Genomic DNA, 27367 nt, shown 5'->3' with positions numbered 1-27367 from the left:
CCACCAACTTCCCGTGGTTGTCCCGTTAGTTTTACTGTATTTTTGGAGGGAGATTTTATTGTCTTATTTATATGCCTTTTAAACTTTTCCTCTCTACTTTCTGCTTATGGTTATTCCGCTTTGCAATCCTGATTTCTGGGAACCTCAGCTCTTCCTCATCAAATCTTTTCTGACCTCGAGTTCTGGTGCTCCAAGTATAAGGACATCACTGTCATTTGTGTGATATGTGTCTTCAGGGTGCACAGACACATATGTGACCGCATCTGGATACAAGCTGTCGGAGTGGATTTCACTTGTCACATGGTGGTCAGCATTCTTACTACAAACTTCTTTGTGTTCTGACAGAGTGTATGTAGTGACATTATAGGTGCCATGTTGGAGATGCTTAGAATAGCCATTTCTGCCATGTTTATGGCGTCATGGGTGAAAGTAGATGGGTGGAATTGGACACTTCTGTAATCCCATATCTACTGGCTACGAGCAAGTTATCCTTCACTCTTTTTTCTTTACTCTATTGTAAGGGCACCCTACATCTTTTCAGGAGTACTTGTTAGCTATTACATTTTGTTTTAAGTACTCAGTTCATTACATATTTCTTTGACTGACAAAGGTAAAAGAAGCAATTCATAGATCACGGATGTAGAAAAAAAAAAAACTCTAGTATCTTGACAGATGGCAAGAAATTGCATTAATAACTATGTCAGTACATGTTGGCTTCCTGTAAATTGTGAGTGTTTGCGTATTCCCAACCATTGTGATAGTGAGATGTAAGTAATAAATAGATCCTCTGTCTTTCAATTCTGCAGAGAATTCAGAGTAGATTACCTCTTTTTCCTTTTACTTATGAAAGTTTCTCAAACAATTTCCATTCCAAATCATTCATGAAAATGACCACCACCGTTATGGAAAGACAGTTCCCCATACCCAAGCTATCTCTTTGCCAATATATTTTGTTACTGAAACCAGGAAAACTAGAAGATAGTGTGTTCTAATCCCAGAACACTGCAGTTTATTGCTCGAACAGCACACACACATGGAAGACAAGCAATTAGCATTACGTAAGTGGCTGGTGGAGACTTGCACTCCATCTTATAAATTCAGTAATTCCAACAATTTGCTCAGCCAGCAGGCTGTTGTATTAGCTGCTGTCATATTAGCTAGTGGCTGAATCAAGCCCAAACTTCATGTGCGAACTGTGAAGCAGTGCATACATAATATTGGTAGGTACAGCACTCCTCTTCTATTGTGAAGAAGTGAGCACTTTGCTCATTTCCATTTCTGTTGTGGTGAATGTTGGTTGTTGAGTCATGCAACATGCTGACGCTGGTGTGAAGTATTGGAAGTGGTGTGAGTGTGGCCAGGTGCAGCAACCACACCACTCTGGGAGGCCATGTGGTAAGACAGGTGATGCTGGCACACTGTCCATTTCCACATCTGAGTCTGACCCCAGGGAAGGAGGTTGTGGTGAAGGAGGTGGAATGGGTGGTGCTGGCTATGCAGGAGGCAGCATTGTCTGAGGCATTGGAAACAACACTGCAGGGACCTAGGCTCCCGCTGTGGCCTATGACAGCTGAAGGGCGCACTCACAGCAGAGGAGACTGTTGTGAAAACATCAGCAGTGGCAATGGTGGAGAAAGTGAGATCACTGACCACAATGTAGGAGATAGCTGGGCAGATGGCTGTCCACATGAGATCATAGCTGGTTGACATGTCATGATGCCCTCCCCTCATCTGTGTGGATGATGCAGAGGTGTTGGTCATGGGTATTCTCAGTTACCCCTGGCACCCATTTCGCCTGGCAGCCAAACCCACAAGCCCAAACAACTGTTCCAGGCCAGAGGTGTTGTGGTGCTGGTGCCGGCAGATGGCCTGGCATTGGCCAAAGCAGATGTAGCAGAATCTAGGCTGACGACCGTGCAACAACTCTTTTGAACTCTTATTGCCAACGGGTTGTACCTATAAGAGCTGCGGAGCTGGTCAAGATCTACTTCTGGTAACACATCCAAAACATATTTTTTTCATCTGAGTCTTGAACATTTGTACCAGTCATTCTGCTTTCCCATTCAATTGAGGGTAGAAAGGAGGAGCTGTGACATGGTGAACATGACTGCTTTTACAAAAATCTTCAAATGCTTGAAAGTTGAACTGGGGCTCATTGTCAGTAACTAACATACACAGAAGACCTTCCATTGCAAATTTTTTTGACAAAGCAGAAATGTTTGCTACCACAGAAGCAATGCACCACATATGGAAACTTAGAATAAGCATCAGCCAGTAGAAATTAAAAAAAAAAAGGTCCCATGAAATCTATATAAATTCATTTCCAAGGTTGCTGTGGATCCAGCCACGCAGACAAAGAAGAATGGGGAGCTGCCTGAAGGGTGGGATACTGTGGACGGGCTGTAACAACTCATTCTATTTCCCAATCAGTGCCTGGCTGATAACATGGTTGTATGTGACACACCGCAGTGGTTCACTTGTAATGATCACATAACCTCACAACAAAAGTTGGATGAAACTACAACCCAAGGAGTATTGCATTCTGTAGCTAACACCGGTAATCTGACCCAAACTGACAGATGATTTTGTAAAACAAAATAATTTCTCAAAGGATCAGAAGTACGGGCCAGACATTTGTCTGGCCAGCCATGTTGCACTTGAAATACGATCCACAGCTGCAATTTTAATCCTAGTAATAGGAAAACCATCAACAACATTTTGAGCTTCCAAGTCTAAATGAAAACAAAGTAGTCCTTCTTTATCAGACTCTGAGCCCGGTCCATTCGACAAACGCAATAAGGCATCAGCATTTGCCCATTACGCTGTAGGTCAAAAATGTATCACATACTTGTATCGTGACAGGAAAAAATCCCACTGCTGCAATTGATGTGCGGCTTTGTCTGGCAAGGATGCTGAAGGATTACAAAGAGACACCAGCGGCTTGTGGTCTGCGATCATATGGTACTTAGTTCCGTATAGGAAAACATGAAATATTTTTAAAGCATACATGATTACCAGAGCCTCTTTCTCTACCTGAGAAGAATACTGGTGTGCTGAATTTAATGATTTAGAGGCATAAGCAATAGGCTGTTCAAAATCGTCTGCATACTTATGAGTAAGGATGGCACTGAGGCCGAACTGAGACGTGTCTTGCTAACACAAGATGCTGGCTTGATTGAAAGTTGACCAAACAAGGGGCTGATTTGCACCTCAGATTTAAACAACTTCAATGCCCAGTCACTAGCTGAAGACCAGTGGAAAGGAACATCTTTAGATAATAATGCATGGAATGGCTGTGCCACAGTAGCAGCATCCAGTATGAATTTCTGCGAGTATGCAATTTTGCCTAAAAATGCTTGTAATACCTTAATGAACATGGGCTGTGGCAACTCAGCAGTAGCATCAATATGCTAGCACAATGGTTCATTGCCAGTGCACAACACTTCAAAATCCAAATAAATAATCGACAGTTGAAGAAATTGCATCTTGTCTAGACTGCACTTTAACACTGTAGTCTGTAAAACAGGAAACACAGCATGAAGGTTCTGCAAATTTTTCTCTGTAGGGGCACCAGATACTACTATGTTATCTAAATAGTTGATGCAACCTGGAATTAATGCAGTAAGTTACCCTAAAAAGCGTTGAAAAATAGATGGTGCTCTTGCGACACCAAAAGGCAAATGGTGGTATTGATAAAGCCCAAATGAAATATTGATAACTAGAATATGTTTAGATTCCTTGTTGAGTGACAATCATAAATATGGCTCTACCAGGTCAATCTTTGAGAAATAATGGCCCCTCGTAATTATGCTAACAGCTTGTCAGGGTGTGGCAAACGACAGGTATCAGTGATTAACTGTGAATTAATAGATTTTTTAAAAATCACTGCAGAGGCATAATTCACAGGTTGGTTTTTTGGCTGCCTCCAGTGGTTTTGAGCATTCACTGGAAGAAACAGGTTGAATAGCATCAAGGGATTCAAGACAATCTAGTTTAGCTTTAATTTTATCCTGTAAAGTTACGGTACTGAGTGGGCCCAAAGAAAACAAAGGTGGGCAGACTGTTTCATCATATTATGGGCCTGAGATTGTGTTGCACAACTCAGTTCTGGAGAAAATAGAGAGGAAAAGTCAGCACAGAGAGTATCTAACTGTTGATACGGAACTTGATCAGCATGTCTCAAGACACGCAGTCCGTTCATGTTGAATGAAACAGTATGGACATGAAGGCAGCAGAGTGCAAGGCTGTTGCAGTTGCAGTGCAGGCTGTTGTTGTTGAAATGCTGATTATCTATAAGACACTGAGATGTCTGCTGGACTGGTGCAATAGCATCTGTGTTCTCTTGGAAACTGACTGAAGGCTGAGAGGGGTAAAAGGAAATGATTCTGAAACTTCGGACTAGGCTTTTATCTGACTTCGTGCCGCCTGTGAAACTTCAAATGACTGAGCTATGTTCAATACTTCCTTAAGCATAGGATTTTCACACTGTATAGCTTGTTTTTGGACTTTCCTATCAGATGCAAAATGTAAGATTGCATAATGAACCATTTGATCAGCATAGGATTCCTCATGAACATTTGTCAGAAAATTACAACAATGTCATAGTCCATGTAGATCTGCACCCATGTCCTGTATGACAGTTTTGGCAGTGGTAAAACTCCACATGAGCTGCAATTATGTGAATATGTTTACAGTGATAGATAGGACCTAACTCACACATCTGATCAAAAGAAACACTTGAAGGTTCTTATAAGAGGGAGAGCTGACCTGATGCCTGTGAGGTGAAATCCACAACAAAACAAAAAGGACCTTGCACAAGTTTGTGTCTGTTACCCCAAATCCCTGTAAATGTGGCTGCAGGTGCTTTTTTGTAAGTGTCCCAGTCTTCTGCTGCATTGTCGTTCACAGGGAATAGCAGTGGATGTGTTGTTGGCGGGTTGCAGGTTGTGCTAGTGTATTTGTTAAACTGGAAATAGCAACTGTCAGCACCTGCTGTAGCTTGAGAAGAGATTAAGCATTGCCTCCATGGAAATTAAACTCAAGGGACTAATGACTGAAGTGGAACACATGGAGTTGAATACTGTACTCATCACCAAAAAATGTTCTAACCCCAGAACACTGTAATTTATTGGTCAAACAGTACATACACATGGAAGACAAGGCACAGTACAATTAGCAATACACAAGTGGCCAGCAGAGTATTGTGCTCTGGTCTGTATAATCATAGTGCATGCAACTACTGTCATATGAGCAGGCCAGGTGGTCTGTAGTGGCTGAAAGAAGCACAAGATTCATGCACGATCTATGAATGGTGCACACACAGATTTGGTAGCTACAGTATAGTGCATATTCCAAACATTTGACCAGCTCAATTACTTTTGCAGTGCCAATCTTAACATATTTTACTAAGTTATGCCTAATGATGTCAGTGTTTTTTTTTCATGGGAATGTTACTGTAGAGATTTTACATCACTACAGATTTGAAAACTTCACTATATGGAATTTGCGCATCTGTAACTTCATTCAACAGTTGCATAGTATTTTTCACATCATAATGTTCATTGACAGTGTATTCTGCTTTCAACATTTTATTTAAATTAATAACCTGGAATAAAAATTACAATCCAACCATGAGACAACTGTAACAACAATTATCACCTAAGTACAAAGAGCAACTAAAACAAGCAGTAAGATTTACCTGTTCAGGAAACTAGGTAATGAAGCTATAGTGTCATATCTTGAGAAGGAAGTCAAGTCATTTGACTCCAGACAGGAAGTGCAGACTAACTGTAACTCAGGTTTAGATCGAAGAATAGTTGACCAATCACTAGACCTATATGTGGTAAGAACAGTTTAAGATGGGAGGTATCCTCCATGATAGACATGCTACTCCACAGTAGGTGTAAAACAGAGCATAGAGCTATAGAAAAAGATGTGCTGAATAAAATATGTTAATCTGCCAAAAGGGCAATATCTGAAGCCACGAGTGACTGCAGAATCTTACTGAAAGACCTCTCACAAAACCCAAAGAAATGTTGTAACTGGAATTGAGTCCAAATCCAAAGGCATGGTCCTCAGTGAAGTACAAGCACTTAGAAAGCATTTTTGTTATGGAATAAACATGAATAAACATTGAATATTCTATGACACAGACATAGAAACATAAGATACCAGGTATTTCAAGAACCTGTCATAAATGATGAATACAACATAACAAGTAATTGAGGGTTTATTTGGGAATTAATATCAAACCACTCACTTTTTCAGGTTTTTGATACAGTTTATTGTACCATTAACATGTTTTGAAGTTACTGCAGGCTCGTTATCAAATGAAGGTGTCACAGGAGCATTACATCATGGACCAAGTGTAGCTAGACACTGTAGTGATAATTCTGTCAAAAATTATGGAAATTTAGTTAATGGTAATGCAACATCTATGAAATGGTAAATGTTGTGAGTAGCAATAACTAAATTTCCATCATTTTCACTAGCATCATCACCAAAGTGTCTAGCTACACTTGGTCCATGATATAATGTTCCCATATCACTTCCATCTGATGATGAGCATGCAGTGGCTCAAACACATGTTAACAGTACAATAAATCATACAGAAAGCCCAAAAAAGTGACTGGTTGCATGTTTCTTCCCAAATAAGTTGCCAATTTAAATCACAGTTGCAGTTTGTCATCCATAAGTTTTGCATGATGACTAAATATTGTAACCTGAACGTAACTGAATCTTTGTAGTGCAGTCAAACCTTTGTCTGCTTCTACAATTTTTACCTTGCTCACTTTCCCCCATAATCAAACAGACTATTCCTTTATGCCTCAGGATGTGTCCTACTAATCACTCCCTTCTTTTAATCAGTTTGTGCCATAATGCTCTTTTCTCTCTTTGTTAGTGATTTAATCTACCTATGTAATCTTCAGCATTCTACTGTTGCACCACAATTGAAAAGCTTTTGATTCTCTCCTTATCTAAGCTGCTTATAATCTACTTTTCACGTCTGTATAAATTTACACTCCAGCAAACACTTTCATAAAAGAATTCCTAACAATTAAGTTTATAATTTATCCATTTTACTGACTGATGAGTTCTGTGGCTATGGTTTATATTATTTTAATAACTACACAACCACCCACTTTGTTATATATTTTTATTTAAGCTAATTTCACGAATTTCAGATATCACAGTATGTATTTGAGTCATCTGTCAGTACATAGTTACACCATCAACAGCAAAATGGATGCTGCAGCTGGCCTGTGCAAAATAACAATTTTGTTTAATTACTACACTTTGCAAGTTGTGTTTTATGATGTATTTCTTTTTAGATGTACTTACTTTCTACTCTGCTTGTTGTGTGGAAAGTAAATATACCTAAAAATCAATACATGGTAAATATGAGACCTAAACAATTCAATCGTGGAAAACAAAGTGAAAACATATTCGAAGTGCCATTAAAAAACAGTTTCAGTGTTTTAGAAACAGACAAAAAACCTGAAGAATTATATGCAAATCAAAACACAACCAAAAGTACATCTACAATTTCGATGTGAAAGGTAGGAATGAAATTTTCCAAAGTAAACATTCACTCGGATAGCCATGGGCGTGGACTCGCAAAAATTTTACGTTATGAACATGGTACAAACGTATCTTGTTACGTGAAACCAGGGGCACCTATGCACTAAATTACAAAAAACATAAAAGCCGGAATTTTATCAAATGCAAATTAATGCACAGTGATAGTGGGGGGGGGGGGGGCAATGATGTTTACCAAAATGAATTATTGAGTACCCTTGAAAACTTAAAAGAAATACTGAATACCAATCAGAGTAAAACAATGATCATAATTGGTATTCTGCATAGACACGGCCTCAGAAATGTTTCGTGTGTAAATAAAGAAATCATGAAAGCCAACAAACAGTTCTAGAACATATGCAAAATGTATGAAAACGCTCAGTTTCTACGTTTTAACTACCTACAGAGAGACAGTTTTACAAGACATGCTATGCACTTAAACGTAAAGGGAAAGAGACTTCTCAGCTTTAAAATTTTAGAGACACTGATGACAACAGTAGAACCAAGGTCACCATGCCAGCCACAAATAATAGTACAGCAACCACCACCAACTACAGCAGTGAAACCATCAAAAACTACAGCAACAAATAACCACTATCAATATCAGAAACAAAACCACCATCATCAGCTGATTCAGCACAGCCCTCACCAGTGGCAGAAAAACCAGCATCGACTTAAGCAAGACAATCCTCATCAACAGCAACAGTAGGCATAGTCACAACTTTAGCTGACAATCCACCATCAGTCATGGCACCAGCAGCAGCAGCAGCAGATGAATCAGCATCATCACTAATCCCAGTAACAAGACCAAGTACTAACAGAGTGAGTAAAAGGAAATCAGTGCTTCCCTCCCATCTAAATGATTTTTTAGTGGTAGGCCGAATGGGGAGGAAGATCTCAAGGTAAACAGACTTAGGCACAGATCAGACAATTTTAATGTCCTTCACTGGACTGTAGGGTGTTTATCTAATAATTTGGAAGTAGTGGAAGATGTCATAGAAACTTATCACTTAGATGTAGTCTGTCTCATAGAACACTGGTTAAAGCATGATGAAATAGATCTATACTGCCCTGAGGGCTACGCCCTAGCTGACAAATGTTGTAGAACTAATAAAAATTATGGTTGGTGTGCTATATTTCTAAAAACAGGGATTAAATATGAACCAATAGCAAAAGTTAAAGCATTATCTCTAGAAATGTTATGTGAAATTGCAGCTGTTAGGTTAACAGATTTAAATTTAATAGTTGTAGCTTTGTACTCAACTAAGACTGGAGGAAATTCAACAGATGATTTTGTTAACACATTAGTGTCTTTATGTGACACAGTCTGTAAGTATAAGTGTAGGATACTAATCTGTGGATATTTTAATTTGAATTTTCAGTTGTCCACTATCTATAACTCATATGTAAATAATTTATTAAATTCTTTTGGTCTTTGTATTACAACCACTGAAATACCGAGGCCACATTATAAAGGTACTGGTACCTGTATTGACAATATAGTTGTATCAAATGAGTTAATGCATCTCAAGTCAGAGGTAATTAAGACCTGGGTATCTGACCACTGGCCACTACTTCTTAGAACAGATATAACAAGAAATTGTAACACTGACTCAGTGCACATGGTAGGAAATAAAGTATGTGTGGTCAATTATGATAATCTAAATATGTTCAAGTCTCCTATTGATAAAAGTAATTGGTTGCAGGTTTATCAAGAACATGCAATAGATAGAAAGGTGGAAGAACTCATATCTACTCTTTCCGTATATGCTAAGATGTCCTTTCCCATTCAGTTACTAAATAATAAAAAGGCACTTAGAGTAAATAAGGTCAAGGATGAAAAGGTGTTGAAGATCAAGAGGGAGTGTGATCAATATTATGACTGGTATAGAAGTACAGATTCTCAAGTATTTAAAGACATGCTCACATTGAAAAAGAAAAGATTAAGACAGGTCTTAAAGAAAGCTAGGTGTAAAAAGAATGAAGATATTATACTAACATCTGAAAATAAGACACGTGCAATGTGGAATATCATTAACAGTCAGTGCAACAGGAAAATGACTTCACAGGCTGAAAGAAGTAATCTGAATGCTGCACAGTTACATACATTCTTCACTGAGAAGGTGCAAGAAATAATGAAGGTGACTGGTACTTCCAATATAGCCACTGACCATAAATACTACCTGAGAAACACCACAAAGCCTGAAAATACATTTAGCTTTAAACTGGTCAGGGTACAGGTTGTTACTAATATACTGAGGAAAATGAAGAACAGTTTTAGTAATGACATTTATGGTTTAAGTTCAGCCATGTTAAAGTGTGATTCAGTTCAATTGGCAGAATTGATAACACATGTAGTAAATACATGTATTTTGGAGGCTCAGTTCCCAAAGGCACTAAAGTTTGTTAAAGTCACTCCAATACACAAAAAAGGCAGCCTCTCAAGTTGTGATTATTTTAGGCCTGTTTCAATTGTGCCAATCTTGCATAAAGTGATAGAAGCTATATTAAATAATCAAATAGTAAAATACTTTGAAGAAAACAAAATCTTCACTGATAGTCAATTTGGCTTCATATCAGGGTTAGGAACTGTTAAATCTGCCTTATCACTTTTAACACAGTGTGTGAAGCAACTAGAAAGCAAGCTAGTGGTTCAGAATAAACTCTTTGATTTATCAAAAGCTTTCAACACTGTGTCTCATGAAGTCTCATTGAACAAACTGCAATTCTATGTGCTCTGGAATAGATAAAGTCTTATCTAAGTAATAGAGTGCAGAAGGTGGTTTTTAATGGTGCAGGATCAGATTACTTACCTGTGGGCATGGGTGTCCCACAAGGTTCTGTACTTGGCCCAATTCTATTTTTTTATTTATATTAAATGACTTACCATGTAACATAGTTGGGCCGTCAACTAGGACTTACTTATTTGCAGATGACCTTGCAGTCTGTATAACTGCAGAAACAGCACAGAAGGAGAAATATGAAGCAGACCAGTGCACTGTCAAAGTTGAAAATTGGTGTAAAGCTAAAAAAATTACAAGACCTGTATGTATCATAGAATAATAACGCTGAACTTGAGTAGAGCTGAAATGCTGTTAATTTCCTTGGAATCTCAATTGATTCAAAATTATCCTGGGGTAGCCATATAGAAAAAGTGGGAAGCAGCGTTAGCAAAGCAATATTTGCTCTAAGGAAGCTGCGTCTTTGAATGTGCCAGTACTTAAAGTGGTTTTATTTTGCTTCAATACACAGTCACATTTCCTATGGTACAATAGTGTGAGGACATCAAAGCAAGGCAGCTAATGTCTTCAAACTACAAAAGAAGGCAATAAGACTGATATGTAGCTTGGCACCCAGAGCTCACTGTAGGCCAAGCTTTAAAAAATTACAGATTATGACCCTGCCGTCAATATTTATACTACAGTGTGTAATGCATATTAAGGAAAACTATCCGAGTTATCAACAGTATGACATGTGACTTGATTATAATACAAGAAACAAGCAGGACCTAGTTTCTTTCTGATGTAACTATAAAAAAACACAAAAGTGCTTCTTATACAAGTCCATAAAACTTCTTAATGCCATACCCCAACATATCAGGGATCTTCAAAATCAACAATTAAAAAAAAGTAAACTAATTTCTTCTTGAGCTCAGCATTTATGAAACTGATGAATTTTTAAGGGAGGCAAAGAATATGGTATGACTACAGTTTGTGATCAGTTTTTTATGCTTCTATATATGAGTAAGTCTGTAATTGGCTAAATTTACTATGCAATATCAATTTGTACCAGAAGTTTCTCTGTTTTGTTTTTGTGTGATGGTACCATAATTATTTGTGTAACATATATATTGTGTAATATTTTTTCTTGTTTTTGTAATTATTTGTGTAACATTTATACTATGTAATATTGACTTTTGTAATGCCTCAGATGATCTCTGAGGTCTCTACAACAATAAAAATCAATCAATCAATACAACTCACAAAGTGTAGTAGCTAAACAAAATTTTATTTTGCACATGATGGCTACAACATCTAATTTGATGTCAGTGTTGGAAATATGTATTGACTGAAGACTCAAATATACATCACACTAATTCAAGATGGGTGAAAGCTCAAACACGCATTAGCTTAAATAAAAACACATAAGAAAGTGGCTGTTTCTTGTATTTATTACAACAACTTAATGTAAATTCATTGTTAAAATATTTCTGTTTTCAGAAATGCTTTTGTTGCTATTGCCAGTCTGAATTTTATATCATCCATACTTTGACTATCATCTGTTCTTTTACTACTCAAATGGTAAAACTTGTATGCTACTTTTAGAGCCTCACTTTTAAATCTAATTTGGTTAACATCACTTAATTTTACTACACCTCATTTCCCTTGTTTTACTTTCGTCAATTTTTGTCTTAATAACCTCTTTTGAAGTAACAGTACATACCATCAGCTGAACTTCCAAGTCCATTACCATCTTTTACAGAATTACAGTGTCATTGGCAAACAGTGAAGTCTTAATTTCTTCCACTGAACCTTACTTCCCTTTCCAAATTCCTCATTGTTTTCCTTTATTACTTGCTCAATTTACATCATGGATAGGCTACAACCTTGTCTCATGCAATTCTAAACTTCTGCTTCCCTTTCATGCACTTAAACTCATAATTGCAGGCTGGTTTCTGTACAAGCTGCAAATAATCTTTTAGTCCCTGTATTTTATCCCTGCCAGAATTTCAAAGTGTGTGCTACAGTCATCATTGTAAAAAGTGTCAACAAATGGTATAAATGTAATTTAGACTTTCTTCAATTCAGTCAATCATCTAAGGTAAGTCATATGGGGTAGTATAGCATTGCATGTTCCCACTTTTCCCTGACACCCAGACTGATCTCCCCCCGCCTTTCCATTTTCTGTAAATAATTTGTTTTAGTATTTTTCAACCATGACTTGTTAAACTGATGATTTGGTAATATTCACACCCATCAGAAAATTCCTTCTTTGAAATCGGGATGATTACATTGTTCTTGAAACCTGAAGGTACTTTGCATGTCTCATATACCTAGCATACCAGGTGGAACTGTCTTCTCATGGCTGGCTCTCCCAGGTATCTCAATAATTTTGAGAGAATGTCATAGTTTCCTTAATTTTCTTGTATGAGGCATCTATTTCATCTCTTGTTCCTTTATCCTTTCTGAACCCAAGCTGGTGTTCCCCAGAATTCCAATTTTCTTTTTGATTCTCTTTACTGTGATTCTCAGGTAAATGTACTAAAATGGTCATAGATAGGTAGATCTTGGATCCAAATTCTTGTATCATAAATTGTGTTTACTACATTTCTACAATTTATTCAGTTTTAATCTGCAGTTCATATAACGAATGACGTACGGTAAGAATCCGTATCTGCTTCTGGAAATCTGGTTGCTAACACATTTTCTTTGCTGTCATTATACTAAAAAATAATAGAATCCATTATGAAAGACAGCCTAATGGATTGCTTAGGTAAATATAACCTTCCCGGTGAAGTGTAGTTTGGTTTCCGAGTAGTAGCAGTATAAAATCAGTCATAGTGGAGTTTAAAAATGTGCTGCTTACATTAGACAGGAATGAATCACTGGCATTTGATACTGTTTACCATAAAAATCTACTAAAAATTGAGAATCATTAGGAAAAAGAGGAACAGTTAATGACTGGTTTTGACTATATCTGAAAAACAGGGTACAAAAAGTAAAAGTAGCACATGCCTCAAATAACATAGGAAGCCCTCAGATGAATATCTTAGGACCTATATTGATTTTGATGTACATTGAGGACTGTGCAGACAATGTTAGATGTGGGGAAAAATTCCTATTGCTGATGACAATAACATTATAATCACGGGTAAAAGACAAGAGCTAGTAGTAGAGAGAGCAAATTAATATTACTAAGCAAACTATTCCACAATCTGGAACCCATATACAGTTGCAGGTTGCCTATGTAACAGGTCTCAGGGGCAACACGAATTTGATTTTCAATATTTTGCATGATTATTGACTGAATTTAAATTTTAAAATGCTGTCATAATTTACTCACTAAGAAATATATTCTTATGATAAAAATTTAACACAACAAGATAAGTATTACAGCTGGAAACTATGTGCTTGCCTTGTGTCAGTGTATCTGATGGTGCACAAATACTTGGATTTTATTGATCCAATACTTGAGGATGAGAGCATTTAGTAACATCCAACAAATATTACAGATGATTTTGAATCTTTACATAACTTTTTGTCCATTACATCAGCCACAAAATTATGAAAGGAAAAAAAAAATTATCACTTACATTTTCGCTGCTTGTACAGTAAAACATTAGTATCAGACATGACATTTTAATTTTCTGCTTCTTTACTATCAAATCCATCTGCAACACAGGTTGCAAATGGAGTCATACACACAACTGAATGTACCTGCAAAATCATATCATTTTATGACATATAGTTTAGGAGATATCACATCACAGACATTCAAATGCATGAGAAACAAGCTTCTGCTTAAATGTTTGACAAGCAATTATTTATTCATTTTCTTTATTCATTCAGAAAATCTCTACAGACAGAGGGATATAATTTGTGTTTGAGAATGCACAATGGTATGTACATGCACATGTACACAAACACAAACACACACACACACACACACACACACACACACACATTGACATGAAAACTAACAAGTTACAATGACATAAAAAAAAAAAAGATTGCAACACAAAGAAGGAGTTGTGCAATACAAACCGAAGTTGGTGGGTATGTTTCTACATCTGAAACATGATATCTACTCAGATTTTGCACCAGTCATGTAAGAGTGTCACTAATAGCGCTGCTATGAGGATGCAGTTCAGGTTTGCTCTAAATACATGCTACAATGGTTGGAGCATTAGTTATCTTTGAGATCGCATGTAGCAAGTTACTTTTAATCCAGAATGAGTTTAAGGTGACGAAGACACCATTATTAACAACTCACTGTGTTTGAACAAGATTTTGTAATAGGGCAACGAGAAGCTGGCTGTTCCTTCTGCGATATACAGATGCAGGCATTGTACATGAGCACTGGCAGTGGTGGTCATGGGAATGTGCAGTTACAAGAAGACTGAGCTACAGATGGCCGCATGGCACTACCGAGAGGGAAGACCACTGTATTCGGCATGTGGCTCTGGCACATTGTTCAGTATCTGCAGCAGCAATCTGAGCAGCAGTTGGTACAACAGTGATACAACAAACCTTTAGAAGTTGGTTACTTAAACGATAGCCCTGTAGTGTGCATTCCACTGATTCCAAACCGCTGCCATTTGTGATTTCGGTGATGTCAAGCAAGACCTTTTGGAAGGCCAAGTGGAGGTCTGTCATGTTTTCTGATGAAAGATGGCTCTGCCTTAATGCCAGCAATGGCTATATATTGGTTAGAAGGAGGCCACTTGAGGGCCTGTAACAAACCTGCCTGCTTGCTGGACACACTGGACCTACACCTGGACTTATGGTCTTCAATTTCGTCTGACAGCAGGAGCATTCTCATGGTTGTCCCACACACCCTGACTGCAATTTTGTATGTCAATCTGGTGACTTGATTTGTGTTGCCATTCATGAAGAGCATTCCAGGCAGTGTTTTCCAGCAGGATAATGCTCATCCACATACTGCTGTTGTAACCAATACTCTCTACAGTCTCGACATGTTGCTTTGGCTTGCTCAATCCCCAGATCTGTCTCCAATCAAGCACATTTGGAACATCAAACATTGGAAAATCCAGGATGTAGTATAACAATATTATGAAAAGGAAAGTTAGTACTCACCATATAGTGGAGATGCTGAGTCGCATATAGGCACAGCAATAAGACTGTCACAAATAAGCTTTCGGCCAGTAAGGCGTTCATCAAAAATAGATAACAAACAGACAGACAGACACACACACACACACACACACACACACACACACACACACACACACAAGCAAGCACACCTCACACACGCACAAGACTGCCAATTCTAGTATCTCAGGCCAGGATGCTGGAGTTGACGGTTTTGTGTGCGTGAATGTGCTTGTTTATGTGGGTGAATGGTGTATGTGTCTCTCTTTTACTGATGAAACTTGTAGCTGAAAGCTTTATCTAGCTGTCTTTTAATTGTGCCTGTCTGGAACTTGATGTGTCTGCTTTACAGTAAGTAGCAATCTGTCTTTTTCTACAGTGTTGAAACTCATCAATCTGTTACACTTGATTATTTTACTGATTTTGGCAAAACCTAATAATAAAAAGACTAGTCTATAGTTTTCTAAAGGTGTTGTGTACCTTTTTATGAATAGGGATCACTCTGGCAATTTTAAGACAGGCGGGAAACACCCCTGTCAAAAACGATAGGTTAATTCTATCTGCAAGAGGTGTTGCAGTACTTATAATACATTTCTTTATGATGAAGTCTGAAAAACTATCAGTTCTTGAGGACATTTATGAAGGTTCTTGCTACATGAATGATTTCACTTGGACTTGTTTCTTAGATGCAGTTTGTGAAAAGCCAAGAATACCTGGAATACCATCATTCAAGAAGGCCATTTTTGGACAGATTTTCCTGCATGAATGATTTCATTTGGGTTTCTTTCTTAGAGCTAGGTTATGTGAAGGCAAGAATTTACTTAAATCTAGTGGTTGTTTAGGCTACCACCCTTATTGATTATTAGATTTTTTTGTATTGTCATCTTAGTACTGCCTGAAGAGATTTGCAATCTGTTGAGTCAGTAACTCTCTTGTTGTCACAGTTCAGGGAGATAATTTCCCCTTTACTATTTCCTTCCTGCTTTATTATTTTACAGATTGCTTTGCTTTTATTTTCTGACTGTGATGTAAACTTATTAGCCATTATTTTTGCCTGACATATGACTGTTGTACATATCTGAATATACTGCTAACCAGATAGGATATGTTGTGGCTTTCTCTGTAACTGAACAATTTACATTTGTGTTGCCTGAGATTTTTATGCCTCTTGCTATCCATGTCTTTGATTTTAGATTTGTGTTCCTTGGCACACATATTTTGAGGGGAAAATAATAGTTAAAGATGTCAGAGAACTTTTCAAACTTTTTGTTGGTCTCAAGCATCTGAGAAACTTCTTCCCACCTTTCTCTTGATAATAAGTGATGAAATGTTTCTGTGCTCTATGATTTGAACCTTCTTGCTGTCACAGTTCTTTAGTGGTTTTGGCTGGGTAGTAGATAACTTGAGAGGGTTGTCATTTGGGTTTCATTGTCACTGCAATTTGTATTTATGCATTTTGTAGTACAGGTTATGCGTACAGATATTTGGTCCAAAACCACAGTAGTAATAGCAGTTTTTGTAATTCTTGTTGTGGGCTGTTTTTGTTTGTCTTAAACTGAAGGTATCTGTTATGTTGAGCAATAGCTCTTTTCTCCTGCTTCTTCCAAGAAAATTCATGGCTGTATGTATCTTATTTAGTAACGTCCCAAGTTTGTTGAGAAATGACTCAAAGTTTCCATTTGGAGAGTGACAGATTACTCACCAACTGTATCTGCACCACTGATTTCTATGAGTGTTGCCTCAAAGTCTAGTTCTTTATTGAGGCACTGGAAACTGTCAATAGTTTTGTATTTCAACCCACTTTTAATTAAAGCAGCAATACTTCGATTTTTGTGAGTTCTTCTACAGAAGTAATGTACAAGTTTGTAGCCTAGTATTGAAAATGAATCAGTCTGATCTGGCTTTAACCAGTGTTCCAAGAGACATAGAACACTGACAAAATGAAGTTCAGCATTAAGCAAAACCTCCATGTCTAAAATGCTGTTTGTGACTGACTGGATATTCTGGTTGTATATGGAGAGATACTTGTCATTGTATTTTATTTGTCTACTATATTTTAAAATAATATCCAGATTTTCTTAGGGCATTTTTATTATCAGCTTTGTTTGGAGGGATTCTATGCATAAAAAGTTATCTACATCTACATACATATCCTGCAAGCCACTGTATGTCGCATGGCACAGAGTATCCTGTACCACTTTGAGTCAGTTTCTTTTCTGCTCTACACACAAATAGAGCAAGGGAAAAATGATTATCTGTATGTCTCTGTATGAGCCCTAATTTCTTTCATCTTATCTTCATGGTCATTATGTGAAATTTATATTGGTGGCAGTAGAATTGTTCTGCAGTCAGCTTCAGATGCTGGTTGACCAAATTTTCTCAATAGTATTCCTCAAAAAGAATGTCACCTTCCCTCCATGGATTCCCATTTGAGTTCCTGAAGCTCCTCTGTAATACTTGTATGTTGTTCAAACCTACTGGCAACAAATCTAGCAGCCTGGCTCTGAATTGCTTCATTGTCTTCATCTAATCCAGTTTGGTGAAAATCTCAAATAGACAAGCAGTACTCAAGAGTAGGTTGAATTCCCATCCTATATGCAATGTCCTTTAGAGATGAACCACACTTTGCCAGATTTCTCCTAATAAACCAAAGTTAAGCATTTGCTTTCTCTGCCGCAATCTTGACATGCTTGTTCCACGTCATATCACTTTGCAGGGTTTGCCCAGATATTTAAATGATGTATCTGTGTCACACAGGGCACTACTAGTGCTGTATCCAAACATTATGGGTTTGATTTTCCTACCCATCCACATTAACTTAAATTTTTCTACATTTAGAACTACTTGACATTCATCACACCAAAATAGAAACTATATTTTACTCACCTTGTATCCTCCTATGTCACTCAACTTTGACACCTTCCCATATGCCACATCATCATCAGCACATGTCTGTCAGATCATCTATGTATGTAGAAAATAATAGTGGTCATATTTTCCCTGGGGCAATCCGGATGTACCCATGTCTATGATGAACACTCACTGTCAGGGACAACATACTGGGTTCTATTACTTAAGAAGTTGTCAAGCCATTCACATATCTGTGAATGGAACCTATTCCATTTGCTTATACATTAATTAAGTGTCTGCAATGAGGTCTCTTATCAAATGCTTAGTTGAAATTTAGAAATGTGAAATACACTATATGCCTGTTACCATACATCCACATTTTGCAGTATATTATCTGAGAAAAGGGGAAGTTTAATTTCACATGAGCCATGCTTTCTAAAACTGTGCTAATTCATTGATAGAAGCTTTTTGGTCTTGAGGAAATTTATGATATTCAAACTCAAACTTACATTTTCAAGTTTCGGTCAGTGGTGAAAACACCATTTTGTCACTTGCTTTGCCTCTACTACCCAGTGTTATTTCCCTGAGTGTAAACAGTAGGTTTGTAAATTTCAATGGATAACTATCAGTGTTTAAAATAACTGGCAAATATTACATAGAGCTGGTGGAGAAAAGACTGTGTGGTTTATAGTTAGACCTTTCTCATATATTTGATAATATCATAAAAATGGAGGCCACAATGTTGGGATCATCAATTTATTTCAATCCTTGCATACATTTAGTAGGCAATTAAAACAACACAATGTGCAAGTAGTAAGGTGCACTACTCTGGCAGTTGCAAGAGAAGTTCTATGTGTCTGTTATGTAACTGATGTATCTGCAAAGGGGCTTACAGTAAGAAGTAATTGTGGTCAATCAGGTAGTGTTCGCGTGTTGCAAGAGGATTGCAGAGGAGGCAATGGTTCGATTCCTGCTGATACTTATTTTTTATTATCTATATTATTTTCATCAATGATCACATTATTTAATTTATATGACATTTGCGTGGTAATATAATGAAAAAAACTAACACACATTTGCATGAAGTTGTAGTGTATTTCATATTTTATTTGACTATTTACTATTTTTAATTACATTTTCATGGATGAGGGACAGGCTTGGAAAGCCAAAGTCCAACTTCAGTACATGATTATACGAATGATGTTATTCAGTAACATAGTAAATCACAATATGCTAGACCACAAGAGTAATGTACAATTACTCGACAGATGTACTCTCAACATCACACATTGTAGTGTCAAGATTTTAAACATGGCTGCAACAGCAACTGTTGAAATTTTTTACGATACAGGATGACAGCCAAAACAGTTGCAGGATAAAAATTTTATTAAAATTCTTGACCAAGGTTCGGTACATATAAATATACCTTCAACAGAAGTAAAGAATCTAAAATTACATCATGCAATGGAGATTAATAAATCAATTATTGACAACGCCTTTGGCACAATTGATTTATTAATCTCCATTGCATGATGTAATTTTAGATTTTTTACTTCTGATGAAGGTATATTTATATGTACCGAAACCTTGGTCAAGAATTTTAATAAAATTTTTATCCTGCAACTGTTTTGGCTGTCATCCCTTATCGTGAACATTATAGTGTGGTATTTGTCAAACAGACATGGAAAATATAAATTGAAATGGCATCTACTACACTGAATGAATGCAGTTTTCCTACATTTACAGGGAATGTTCAGAGTTTCTAAGAAAAAACCTGCCTTGTTGACATTTTGAAAAATGTGTCTTTCTTCTGGCAGTATAGATTAAAAATTAAGTTTGAGTGGGAGCTGAACTGTTGCCTCATACATGTTCATTTTATGTAATCAAATGCTAACCTTGTGATCACCATGAACTCTTAATGTCTGGTACCTACACACAGACACATAAGCCACATAACATACATGTAAAATTTCTCTTGTGATTTTCTCGGATTTGTCAGAGTAGTGCACCTTATTACTTAACATGTAAAACTTCTCTTGCGATTTTCTCTGATTTGTCGGAGTAGCGCACCTTATTACTTACATTATGTTATTTTAACGGCCTACTAAAGATGTACAAAGTTTGAAGTAAGTTTGTGATCCCTACATCATAGCCTCCCCTTGTCAGTTTATTGTTGTGTGTTAAACTATTCGCACAGCATATGTAAGGCTACTAATCTTTCAATAAGTAGGTCCAAACTGTATTTAAGGACTAAGAGTAAGTCATGCAGAATATTAATTAATTAATTAATTAAACATGTACAAACATGGTTTTAGGATGCTCTGTTAATTGTGTGAAACAACATGGATACACTCCACTCCATGTTGCGGCACGAGCTGGACATGTCAACCTTACAAGATGGCTTTTGGTGCATGGTGCTGACCCTGAAAGAAAAACTGAGAGAGGGCACAGGCCTTTGGATTTTGCTAAATTGCAAGGTCAGTGTAATTTTTTTAATGATTATGTTCTTAAATTCTTTGAGGAAGTCCTAAGAAACTCCCCCCCCCCCCCCCCCCCAGAAGAATTCAACCTGCAATAAAAGACTACAAAAATGAGTTAGACCTTCACTTACTTAAAAAGTTATTTATGGGTTGTGGCCACTCTAGATGATTACTCACACAGTGGACAGAGTATAAGACAAATGCCACTCATGAAAAAATTCTAGTATTAAAAAAAGGAATATGTATCATCATCTCTTATAAAGGCTGTATCATATAAATTAGTAATAATGTAATGTTTGTTTCATTTATTAAAACAATTTGCACATTTTCCATAATTTCTGTTATCTTTTGGCCTACATAACTACCTTCTGCCACAGTCACTATCGTAGTACATGGCCAAAAGCAAGAATGTGTTCAATGAACTTAATAATAGTCCATGATCACAAAGTATATTGAATATGATTCTTAGTGGCACCACATTAGAGTGTTTATTATTAACTCCCTTACCAGTACTGCAAAGATTTAGTTCTAATGAACTAAGTTCCAGTTTTTGCACGGGAAACAACTCAATTTATAAAAGACAAAGAGACTGTCGGGAGTCCATTTTGGACCAAGTGACTTATGAGGTTACACTCTCTGTTCAGGTCTATACTAGCATCAGTAAAATCAACATGCCCAAAGATATGAGGCAACATGATGTCATCCCCATAGAAGACAATAATAGTCTTTCATATGCTTAGTAAAGGCTATGTTATGGCCGCAACAGAGCCATTATACAACTATTGACAAACTGACAGTAGTCGATATGATTCACCCTGATTTTAATGTATGTAAAGGACCTGAAGCATTCAGATGCTTCTTTCTTGATGAGTTCTGGATCTTTGGTCTCTCTCAGAAATTCAAAATTTTCCTTGGATTTTATAGAAAGTCTACAAAAAACTTCGGTGGTACTAATGTAAACCATAGATGCTTGCAGAGAGTATTGGTTTATAAATAAGTGATGTCACCTAATTTGGAATAAAGTGTGTAAATAAAGTGGCAATTTCAAATTATGTAAGTATAAAATTAAGTAAAACTAACAATGGGGATATGATTCTTCAGTTTCTCTCATTACTGGTTGATAATGAGACAGTAATTATTGTGTGTAAATCTGGATCTTGATGTCTGACAGTCAATCCAATTTACAAGTATATTTACATCTATATTCCTCATGCCATCTTACGTAGTGTGGCAGAGGGTATTTTATGGATCACTATCATTTCCCCACCTTCCTTCTTCCATTGACAAATGGTGTATGCAGAGAACAACTGCCAATTAGCCACTGCATAAACTCTAATTTTTCTGATTTTCTCATTATGACCATTTTGTGATACGTAAAGTGGTGAAAGTAATATGCACATCCATGGAATTTCAAAAGGAAACCTCTCTGGGACACACAATGCCTCTCTTCTTGTGTATACCACTGGAGTTGGTTGAGCACCTCCATGAAGTATCACACTTATTAAATGGTCACATGATGAAACATTTCAACCTTATAAGGGTTCCACACTGATGAGCTATTCTCAATAACTGGTCTTATAAGTGTTTTATAAACCACTTCTTTCATGAAGGAATTATGTTTCCTTAATGTTCTTCCAGTAGATACAGCACAGCATCTGCTTTTCTAAAAGTTAGTTTTATGTGGTCACACTTCAAGGGGTTTCTCCTAATAATCTTACAGTTGTTACTGTTTCCAGTGGTTCATTGGCAATAGTATAATAAAACAGTAATGGGTTTTTAGCATATTTATGCACAATATCTTACATTTATTTAAGCTCAAGGTCAACTCCCAGTCCTTGCACCAGTCATCAATCCTGTGTAGATCTTCTGGTGTTTCACCCTCTTCCAGATAGAAGAATTGTCTGCAATCATCATCATGAAACTTTTGAACTACCCACAAGATCATTTATATACATTGTAAACAGTAATGGCCCTTTGATATTCCCTTGTGGTACTCCCTGATATTACATTTACATTTATTTTTGTTAGCCCAATAAAAACAATGTGTTGCATTCTGTTTGCTAGAAAATTGGTTATGTGGGAATGTGGAAGTTTAAGCTCAACTAGCATTAGCTCTTCAGTTTCTTCCAATGCTAAGTGGTAATGAGAAATTAGTCCATGAGTGTACTACAGGACTTTGATGTCTGCCAGTGCATGTGAAACGATAATATGGTTATCAGCCGAACTATAGTACTTGTTTATACATTAATTCATTCATTGATGATTACTAAATCCCATCAAGAAGGAGAACCTTCAAGAATGTGGATTAATCAATGTACTCATTAACAATAGACAAGGCAAGCATAGAAAAACAAACTTTACATTGTAGCAACAATAAACTGCTTACTGCTATTTATGCTTATGTCATTTAAATTTTAATGAGATAAATTAAAAAGAAAAGTACTTCATTCAAACAGTCTACTGCATTTTCAGTTGTATTATATTACTTCTCTTTTATCTGTAGTATAATGTAAATGGACAGAAAAAAAAAGAAAATATCTAATCGCCAAGTGGCAGAAGCAGAACACACATACAAAAGGATTTAACTTTTACAAGCTTTTGGAGCCTGTGGCTCCTTCTTCTGGTGGAAGAGTTGAAGGGAAGGTAGAGGGGTGAAGGAAAAGGACTGAAGAGGTTTAGGGAAAGGGGTTCAATTTAGAAAAGCCACCCAGATCCTTGGGTCAGGGGAGACTTACCGGACGAGATGAGAAGGAAAGACTGGTTGTTGGAGACTGCACCGGTGGTATTTGGAAACCTGAGACCTTAAAGGTGGAAGACAGGGTAATATGCAAGACACAGATTATTACTAAAACACTGTGCACAAGTTAATAGCAATGAAAAGCTAAGTGCATTGTATGTAACAGGGGTGGATGAGGGGCTGGCGAAAAATTGACAAGTCAAAAAATGAAAGATGTAAAAAACTAAAATGGAGTGAAGAAAGGAGTAGTTGCTATGAATAAATGCTGATATGGAAAGAATTAACGTCAATTGAGGTCAGGTGGGTGGCGAAAACCAAGGCCATGTTGTAATGCTAGTTCCAAACTGTGGAGTTCTCAGAAACATGTCTGGGCGAAGAATCCAGATGGCACATGCGGTGAAACATGTACTGAGCTCATGAATGTCATGTTGTATGAGGGTGGCCCCATAAGTGCCCAACCCAATAAAGAAAACACAAAAATTTTGGAAAAAATGTATTTATTTTTCAACATAATTTCCCTTCAGCTCTATACACTTTTCCCAGCGATGTTCAATAAGTTTGATGCCCTTTTTATAATGAGAACTGTCTAACTCCTCAAAATAGCCATAAACTGCTGGCATCACATCTTCATTTGTTGAAAATCTTCCACCATTGAGCCATTTTTTTCAAGTTTGGGAACAGAAAATAATCCGAAGGGACTGAATCTGGCGAATAGGATGCATAACAATTTAAACTTTAATTCATTAATTTTGGCCATTGCAATAACGGCCTTGTGAGCTGGTCCATTGTCCTGAAGAAACAATACTTTCTTCTAGACCAAATGTGGCTGTTTTTGCTTGGCTTCTTTGCCCAAACATTGCAATAAGTTCACATAAAACTCACTGTTGATAGTTTTCCTTTTTCAAGATACTCAATGAAAATTATAGCATGCGCATCCCAAGAAACCAATGCCATGACCTTGCCTGCAGATGAAATGGTCATTGTCTTCTTTGGGGTCAGTTCCCCAATTTGTGTCCATTATTTTGATTGTTCTTTTGTCTCGGGAGTGAAGTAGTGGACCCATGTTCCATCCATGGTTATGAAACAGTGCAAAAAAATCAGCTTTGTTGCTGCAAAGGGGTGCTTGACTGTGTAGTGCCCATACAAAGTCCCCTTTTTATTACACAGTCCATATTAGCCACTGTCATGGATGACAATTATGATGATGATGATGATGATGATGATGATGATGATGATGAGGACAACACAAACACCCAGTTCCCAGGCAGAAAAAATCCCCAACCCGGCCAGGAATCGAACCTGAGATTGATGTGATCATGGATGTTGTTGGTGTGGCCCAAGAACTGTCTCAGTTTTTTTATTATGAGCAACAAAAACTGTTAAGGAGTAAAGGTACTGGAAAGTGAGCCTAAGGATTCGAAGGTACTCTGAAAAGACTTCTGCTAGATGTATAGTTATCAACTCTGCACAACAGCGTCACATCAAAACCACAATCAGGTGCAAACCTGAAGGCAGGGTCATCAATGAAGTACAAACATAAGATACTTCAGGAACCTTCCTGAACTGCTGGAGGTCAGGTTTGAACTGGTGATTCACAGCACCCCAACCAATGAGGCTGACCATTGTGCCCCACTGCATGCACCACAGCTCATGACATTGCTCCATCACCCACAGAAACAGTACCTCACCATTTCAGAATTTCTCATCGGAAACCACTACAGCACTATGGATCTAGATCTTATCAGTGATCCTCTGTATGGCAGTGCTGGTGGATCCTTGAATTCTGGCCATATTGTTACACCCTCTCCACCATGATGAGCTTCAAAGGTAGCCCTCCTGTTTAAGTTTCAAGTAGGTCTTCAGTTTCGCTGAACCTCCCATCATCAATCTGCACCTTTGGTGGTGATGGTGGTGGTGGTGGTTAGTGTTTAACGTCCCGTCGACAACGAGGTCATTAGAGACGGAGCGCAAGCTCGGGTTAGGGAAGGATTGGGAAGGAAATCGGTCGTGCCCTTCCAAAGGAACCATCCCGGCGTTTGCCTGAAACGATTTAGGGAAATCACGGAAAATCTAAATCAGGATGGCTGGAGATGGGATTGAACCGTCGTCCTCCCGAATGCGAGTCCAGTATGCTAACCACTGCGCCACCTCGCTCGGTGATCTGCACCTGTGGACTGTAGTAGAGCTTCATACATAGATGTGGGTGACATCTGTTTAGTCTGTCTTCTTGATTGACTTGATTTTATCAGGGAAGCAAAAATAACATTGGTCAAGCCTGCTCCTGCCCACACTGAAACAGACTTTATTGTGCGGTATCATTTCCTGTGTCTGTAGTAAAGCCAACCAATGCCCTTGAACAGTGCAAGGAAATCCTTTACCAGTGCTTTGGTAGACACAATTTAATCAGGTCTGGTTGATCTGAATATTCTGTCTTTTAATCTCCAATGCCTCGCATTCAAAGATCACATGTGATGCGGTTTCCTCACCCACACCCCAAATCCTGCATTTGGGATTTTTTTCTATTATCCCCATTGTATGTATGTGATTTTTCAAATTCCCATGGCCTGTCAATAGTCCAACCATAAGTTTCATTTGTCTCCTGTTCAAGCCCAGGATTGAGAGACTTCTCTTAGAATGTGGCTTCGGCATCAATACCTTGCCATGTTTAGTGTGAGATCCTGGATACACCACTGAGTTCCAGTTTTTTTCAGTCTTCAGTGTGTGTCCTCCAGATGAGATAAAGAAGATCCAACAGAGAGCAGTGCACTTCGTTACAGGATCATTTAGTAATCGCAAAAGCATTACAGAGATGGTAGATAAACCACAGTGGAAGACTCTGCAGGAGAGACGCTCAGTAGCTCGGTACGGGCTTTTGTTAAAGTTTCGAGAACATACCTTCACCAAAGAGTCAAGCAGTATATTGCTCCCTCTCACAAAGAGACCATGAGGATAAAATCAGAGAGATTAAAGCCCACACAGAAGCATACTGACAATCCTTCTTTCCACGAACAACACGAGACTGAAATAGAAGAGAGAACCGATAGAGGTACTCAGGGTACCCACTGTCACACACCGTCAGGTGGCTTGTGGAGTATGGATGTAGATGTAGATGTAGATGCTGCCTCCATCTCACAGGTGTAATGGGGGCATGTCCATCATGGTTCCCATCCCAGCAGTGGGTGTGCTGCTAATTCTGTCTGTAATGGCTAAGCAGGCCAATCCCTGCACCTTAGCAAGCTCCTTAGCAGCTACCTGCTGTTCAACATTTTTCCACCATACTGTATTTCTGCTTGAAACACAGTGGCCATAAGTCTTACTACCATGGTGTATATCCAGAACACACACTTAGGGCTTAAGACCTAGTTTTTACCACAAACGGTCCTGGTACTCATTAGAGTACCATTTGCCTTGGAACAGGTGCTCCTTACATGAGGGATCCATGATAGTTTCTCATCCAGAGTTACCCCTAGATATTTCACTATTCTCTTCATTGGTAGAGCTTCATTGAGAAGCTTGAGATTCCAATGTGTGTGTTGGATTTGCTTCCCTATAAATGGTATTACAACAGTCTTCTTAGGACTGACTGTTAGATCTTGTTTCCTGCACCAATTTTGCAGAATGTTCTATGCTCTTTATAATAAAGCTCTGACTGTACTTGAAAATTTGCCAAGTATTACTATGAGAAGATTGTCTGTGTATCCCTGGCAAAAGTACTGTCTAGAGTTCAATTCTGCAATGAGTTCATTCACCACAAGGTTCCACAGTAGAGGGGACAGGACCCCTCCTTATGGACAGCCTCTGGTGGTGTTTACCATTTTTTCTTGCATCATGGTGGCTTCTACCTTTCTACCACTAAGCATGGCTCTAATCTACATGCAAATGGTGGTCTC

The 27367-nt window shown here is 37.8% G+C and overlaps 1 protein-coding gene across 2 annotated transcripts in view; it reads left to right on the top strand.

The window, feature by feature from the left end:
• Positions 1-27367, top strand: part of LOC126354216 (ankyrin-1-like) — a 201822-nt gene that overhangs the window by 90539 nt on the left and 83916 nt on the right. For both annotated transcript variants that reach the window (XM_050003685.1, XM_050003683.1), the window contains one exon: positions 20576-20737. In XM_050003685.1, coding sequence (XP_049859642.1) covers positions 20576-20737 — 162 coding nt within the window. The remainder of the gene's footprint in view (positions 1-20575; positions 20738-27367) is intronic.

This window comes from Schistocerca gregaria, chromosome 3 (genome assembly GCF_023897955.1).
Source record: "Schistocerca gregaria isolate iqSchGreg1 chromosome 3, iqSchGreg1.2, whole genome shotgun sequence".
NCBI lineage: Eukaryota > Metazoa > Arthropoda > Insecta > Orthoptera > Acrididae > Schistocerca > Schistocerca gregaria.
This window is presented reverse-complemented; position numbering and strand designations above follow the sequence as displayed.